The sequence below is a fragment of the Camelina sativa genome, chromosome 12, assembly GCF_030686135.1.
Source record: "Camelina sativa cultivar CO46 ecotype springtype chromosome 12, ASM3068613v1".
NCBI classification, from domain to species: domain Eukaryota; kingdom Viridiplantae; phylum Streptophyta; class Magnoliopsida; order Brassicales; family Brassicaceae; genus Camelina; species Camelina sativa.
This window is the reverse complement of record NC_141891.1, coordinates 29013121-29019989: the sequence shown is the minus strand read 5'-3', so window position 1 is coordinate 29019989 and position 6869 is coordinate 29013121. Positions and strand designations below refer to the sequence as shown.

The 6869-nt window shown below is 29.3% G+C and overlaps 1 protein-coding gene across 1 annotated transcript; it reads right to left on the bottom strand.

The window, feature by feature from the left end:
* LOC147931031 (uncharacterized) lies at positions 1–479 on the bottom strand. Its single transcript, XM_087477147.1, has 2 exons — positions 345–479; positions 1–258 (listed from the first exon to the last, which is right to left on the bottom strand). Exons 1-2 carry the CDS (start codon positions 477–479, stop codon positions 1–3), a joined length of 393 nt encoding a protein of 130 aa, XP_087333273.1.
* Between the last annotated feature and the right edge of the window lie 6390 nt (positions 480–6869).

Genomic DNA, 6869 nt, shown 5'->3' with positions numbered 1-6869 from the left:
CTAGGTCCAAGGAGACCATCGTTTATAAATTTGGTCGAAGGGGACGTAGTCAATGTAGTGATTGGTCGACAAGCAACGAATGTTGTCCACAACCGTGTCAGCAGTGAATTTGATCCGGTAGTTGGAAGCCACGACCTTCACAGCGGATGTGTCGTAAGTGACGTCGAAATTTGAGAAGGTTTTCCACAAACCCTCCTCAATCCCCGCACAAAACTGGGGCAACAGGTCCTTCCTGATTGTTGCCTGCATCTTATCTCCCTACAATGCGGGAAAAAATTCAACCATGATGTATGAATCATTTAATATTAAGTGCATATAATATGATGTTGAGACGAGTCACTTACGAAAACATCCGAAACAACCATTTCAAAGGTGAAGATGTTCGCTTCTCTCTTTCTCCACTTGCGGATGATCTTAACAGAAACCTTCCAATCAGAACGCCACGTCTGGAGATCGGATAGCCTGTCGAAATGCACCATAACTTTGTTTCACTTATGTTTAATTTGCGGGTGATATTTTGGTTTTGAGAGATGAATACATACTTCACCGGGTGTGTATTTGTCTTCTTATATAAGCAGCGAACAAACACAAATGGATTATACATATTGTGGCTTTTCGAAACGTCGTGACTGCATTCCATACAGATACATCGCATTTAGATAATTAACACGTGTAACTGCCGGTTAAGCGAAGACGGTACATCACATGCACTACTTAATTATGATCCTATAGTCGGATTTGTTTTAATTCGCAATTTTGGTTTGGTTGGTTTGGTTTAGTTATCTAAACCGAGTATATAAGTGGAGAAGTGACAAATTAAGGGTTTTAGGGTGTCTGGTCACCGTTTGCAGAGAAAGAGAAAGAGGAGAGAGCCTATTGTGGTGTGAAGAAGATTAAAGGAGAAAGAGCAGAATCGTTAGGGTTTGGGAGGAAACAGTTTCGGCATATCAAATCGTTCTCAAAGGTAATGAAATTTGGTAGGTTTATTCCCAAGTCTTTCATCGTCATTCTCCTTACAGAAGTAGTTTTGGATTTAAACTCGATGAGTTATTGGCAGTTCGTGATTCACGTTTTCTCAGACGCGAGTTGAAACCATTGGGGATTGTAATTGAGATCGTGGTCTCGTCTGGTTCCTGATCGTGCTGAAATTTTGTGGGAAGCTTCGTGACGGCTAGGGATAGCCTTTCACTAGAGCGATTTGTTAGTTAACGGTTGGTTTTCATTTTAGGGTTTCGTTTTTGAGACTGTTCTTTTCTGATGTTTCTGTCCAGTTTTGCTATAAGTCGTTTTTGGTTGTGTGGCTTGTTGTAGGGCGTTTCTGGGCTGTTTCAGACGTTAGGAGGGTCTCAACTGGTTGTATTGGTGGTTATAATCAGTTGATAAGGTGAGTGCATGATCATGGCTTATCTAAGCCTGAGAATCCTTTGTTTGCTTGATGTGTTGTGTTTTGTGGTGTTGTTCTTGCTTGTCGTGGTTGTGTTATGGTTATTATAGGTTCCTGAGGCTTTTGGGAGAGTTTGGGACAGATTGAAGGCGGATTGAAACGGAGGTTCGTCGTTCGGATTCGTGCAGTTCGCATCTGCGAAGGGAATGTCGATCGACACCAGTTAGGTGTCGGTCAACAACATGTTTCGCCAGTGTCGATCGACACCAAGTTGCTTGTTTCGTGATTTTCCTGGTTTGTTTGTGTTTGGTTGTCATTTGTTAAGTATTGGTTTCTCAGTTGCTTGTGTGTATAGCCCAGTAGATGGGAGGATTGCCTCACTAAGTATTTGTGATAATACTTACGCATCTCAATTGTTGTTTGTGGTGTGCAGGTTTGTGTTGTGGAATCATGGCGATGAGGAGGAGAATGATCTATGGTCTCGTTTGTGTGTTATTGGATTGTTGGATATGTTGTTGGAACCTTGGATAGAGATATGCTAGGTTGATGGATAGAATGCTTTGGATTGTTAATGTATTGATGTTGTAATGGTTTTGTATGGTTGGTATGTTTCCGCTGTGTGTACTGGTTGTTATTGGTTTAATTTAGTAGTATAGGCTGCATAATTGTTTATATTGTATGTAATTAGTATAAAAAAAAAGGTCGGGTTGTTTCAAAATATTACATAATTTTTTACTTAGCTAAATTTATAGTCACATATATACAATATATATACATAAGAATTTATATTACTTATTAACACCATAATTCGATCCATTATTTGCTTAACTCAAAATTGGTTTCAAGGCCAACTAAAGAAAAACAGAAACGATCTTATTGATATTAGACCAAAACATGGGCATACAAACATAATCACTTACACGAAAGATATTTTTTAAAAATAACTTATTATTGCAACATCAACGTATGAAGGGTTTACATAAGCAGTTAATTAGAAAATCTATAATACAATAAATGTATTGGAAACAATATCAGTCAATGATAAGATTGGATCCTCAAAAGCAAGAAACAACATCTTCATAATTCATAAAAAATAAACGCCACAATTATACACATCTAAACGAAATGGTATAAACATATAGTGTATAAATAAAAGTGACGGCAAAGCCCGTATATGCCTAATTAAAACTAAATAATATAAAAGAGAAAACGAAAAAGACCAAAAAAAAACAAGAAAGTGCCAACTACACAACAACCTACGCGTTGCGTAGGGAAGCACCTAGTCATATATATAAAAGTAGAGTTTCAGTCTCTCCTTATTGGTCCACTTGGCAATGCAATTTTAACAAAAAAAAATTTATTAATACACAAATTTTAAAAAAATTAATTTTCACATTTAACTCACATAATATAAAACTGAAATCTTTATAGCTTCTTCCTATAAATTATGCATTAATTTTATTTCTCCACTAAGTTGTATTAATCAATTGTATTAAAACAAAACAATAAATTAGAATTGTAACTCTCATTTTTCTAAATGTAATTTTTCATCATTTCTCTTCCTATAAATACTCATTATCTTATTCTCTTAGTCTATCACTCTTTCATTCTCTCATCTTCTTCCACTACTCTCAAATCTCTTTTTTGTTTTGTTTTGTTTTGTTTTGTTTTGTTTTGTATTTTTTTTGTTATTGTTGTTGTATGGGTTATAAAAAATCAAATCAAATATCATTGTAAAAGCTTAGTTTTAGAGTTTGTATGATATGTGTATCTTATATATTTATTTTAATCTTTTAAAATGTTTATCTCCATTTTCTATTTTATATTAACATCTTATAAATCATTATTTTCATACTTCCTTACAATATTCACCACACAATAAGATCATAAAGTTGAAATGATCCATATGTAATTATCTATTATGTCTCTGGTTATCTCACATATTCATGTATCATTTTTAATAATTTATAAAAATCAATATAATATTTAAAGATCAATATAATTATCCATTTATCAATTTATAAAGACTATTTTGTTTTGTGATCCAATTGATAAATCTGCAGAGTTCAATATAATATATATTTTTTTTTTATGATTTGAGGTTTTTGAAAACAAAAAAAAACATAATTAAACAATTGGTTTTTTGTGTCTTTCATCAAAATAAAAAATGATCCAAAAGACAAAACATATTCAACTGGACCTTAAATATAAAAATAAAATATAATTTTAAAAATATTATTTCACTAGATTCTCTAAAGATGAAACCATTAGTGTGAAATCTAGCACTATAAATTAAATTGATGAGTGAAAACCAAAAAAATATAAGTTATCTTTGGGATTTTAAAATTTATTGAGATTGAAGAATTCATATAATTTTATAAGAAAATTAATTTAGTTTGTCACTTAAAAAGTAATATTTTTTATTTTGAAATATTATGTATAAGTGTTGAGTTTATATCAACAAACAACCAAATCATGTGAATTTTGATTCAGCCACTTGGTATTCCTTTTATTTTAGGTTATAAAAAATTAAAATATTTATTTATAATTAAAGACATGTAACTCCATTTAACTCAAATGTAACTCGTATCCAATAATTGTACATTAATTCATTCCTCCTACTAACTTATTATCTTTCAAGAGAAATTATTTTTTGTTAAATTTTAATATTTTTTATTTATTTTGGTTGGCTAAACTTATATTCATATTTTGGTTGGCTAAATTAATATATTTCTCATGTAAAATTATTGTTTATAATATATTTCTCATTTCAAAGTTTAAAGCAATATATCATATATATAAAAGTAAGGTTTTGGTCTCTCCTTATTGGTTGATTTTCATTTAATGTTTTCTAATTTTTTTTTAATTTTTTATTTGCTTTCTAATTGCTTTAAACAACATTTAAGATCCAATAAACACAATAAATTTAACTCACACATTAAAATAAAATTATAACTGAAAATAAAATAAATTATGCATTAATCATATTCTACCACTCAATTTTATTCAAACACAATAAATTACTATTGTAACTCCATAGTTCTAAATGTAACTTCCATCATTTCTTATCATATAAATAAGCATTCTCTCAATCTATCATTCTCTCATATTGACATTCTTTTACTATTTTATTTTCACATTCTCTCATTCTCTTCTACAATACCTCAAATCATTTTTCGTTTTTTTTTGTTATTTTTGATTTCTTATTTTTGTTGTATGGGTTGTAAAAAAAAACTGAAATATCATTGTAAATTGTTAATGCTAAATTTTAATATAGAGACTACATGATATATATTTTACATTGTTCTTATTTTAAAAGATTTATCTCCTTTATCTAATTTGGATTATTATCTTATAAGTAATCATTCTCTCTTCCTCTCCCACCAATATCAAATGTTGTTATATCTCATATGTGTTGTAAGAGTTTGATTCTATATTTTAATTTAGAAAGTATTATATATATAGATATTACATTGTTCTATTTTTTAAAGATTCATCTCCATTATCTAATTTGGATTACCATCTTATAGTAAACATTCTCTCCTCCTCTCCTACCAATTTCAAATGTTGTTATATCTCATATGTGTTGTAACTTGTAAGAGTTTGATTCTATGTTTTAATGTAGAAAGTATTATATATATTTAACATTGTTTTCAATTTTTATTTTATTTATATAAAAAAATATTTCTTTTATATTTCTTGCCTTTCTAATCTATTCATATTTATTTTTAAAATTTGCATAGTTAAATTTAAATTCACATATGTAGGTTTTAACAAAACAATCAACTTTATTTGAGAATTAGATGTTCCTATTCATTTTTAAACGATCAATGTGTAACATATAAGTATTTTGTCTTGCAATCACAAGTTCCATTTCCATTGCTTAACTCCATGGTTAAACTATAATATATGTTGTCCTATTTGTAGGAATAACAACATACTTATTTATTTAATAGAGCAGATGATTAAACGAAATAAACATTTCTCCAAATTTTATAATTCAATCAGTGAGTGTACTTATTACTTTGAAAAACTTTTACATTGAAGTTCATAAAATCATATAAGAAAACTAAAATACTATATCACTTCAAATTTGGAAGGAAACACTTGGTATTTCTTTTTAAAAAAGTCAAGACACATATAAAAATTTATTAATATTTAACTCACTTTAAAGACATTAAAGGTCATTTAACTCAAAAATAACTTCTATCCAATAATTTCATACATTCCTCCCACAAATAAATATATATATATATATATATATATATGTTCAAGATTGTATTTAAATATTACATAATTTTTTAGTTAGCTAAATTTATAGTCACATATATACAATATATATACATAAGAATTTATATTACTTATTAACATCATAATTCGACCCATTATTTGCTTAACTCAATATTGGTTTCAAAGCCAACTAAAGAAAAACAGAAACGATCTTATTGATATTAGACCAAAACATGGGCATACAAACATAATCACTTACACGGAAGATATTTTAAAAAAATAACTTACTATTGCAACATCAACGTATGAAGGGTTTACATAAGCAGTTAATTAGAAAATCTATAATACAATAAATGTATTGGAAACAATATCAGTCAATGATAAGATTGAATCCTCAAAAGCAAGAAACAACATCTTCATAATTCATAAAAAATAAATGTCACAATTATACACATCTGAACGAAATGGTATAATATAGTGTATAAATAAAAGTGACGGCAAAGTCTGTATATGCCTAATTAAAACGAAATAATACAAAAAAAAATGAAAAAGACCAAAAAAACAAGAAAATGTCAACTACACCACAACCCACGCATTGCGTGGGGAAGCACCTAGTAAATATAATAAGTCAGTTATCTAAGATTAATAATATAAAATAATCTTACAATATATTTATACAATATATGTTTCCCCCATCCATATATGATGTTATATCCATATCATAAAAAAAAATACTTTTCTCTCTATTAGAATAAAAAGTAAAATTAATTTAAATCCGTATTTTGACCTGACCGATTCGGTTAGATATATGGACGATTATCATTTGGGTTTTCCTTTTATTAGTTAGGTCTATGTATTATAAAGTTGGTTTGTTGCTGAATGCCTGAATCGTTCTATAAACTAGGTTTAAGTTTAGGCCCCAATAAACTCAAATGATAGGCAGCCCACCTCGGACCGAAAGGTGTTACAACTTACAACCGTTCTTTTAGGGTTTTTTTCGATAGATGCAATGCAATGTTGAGACTGTAAGAGTCTCTTTTGTTTTTTCTCCTTTTTTTGGTCTTTCTTAAAATTTTATAAATTGTACTTAATGATAGCATGTTCTTATCTTCGATGTGCATTTACTCAAAGTTGCAGAACCGACCACTTTTAATGCGTCCTGACTGAGAAAGTCAAAACAAGTGGATAGAGAGAGGAACAAACACGTACGTTAAAGATCACAAAAACCACATTTTGCCATGAAGTCTTCTGTTGC

Bases quoted from the DNA above. Each gene is read 5' to 3' on its own strand.
- LOC147931031 (XM_087477147.1), bottom strand. From the start codon at position 479: ATGGTGCATTTCGACAGGCTATCCGATCTCCAGACGTGGCGTTCTGAT. The intron at 259-344 runs GTAAGTGACTCG...CCCGCATTGTAG, and splicing joins TGGTTGTTTCGGATGTTTTC to GGAGATAAGATGCAGGCAAC.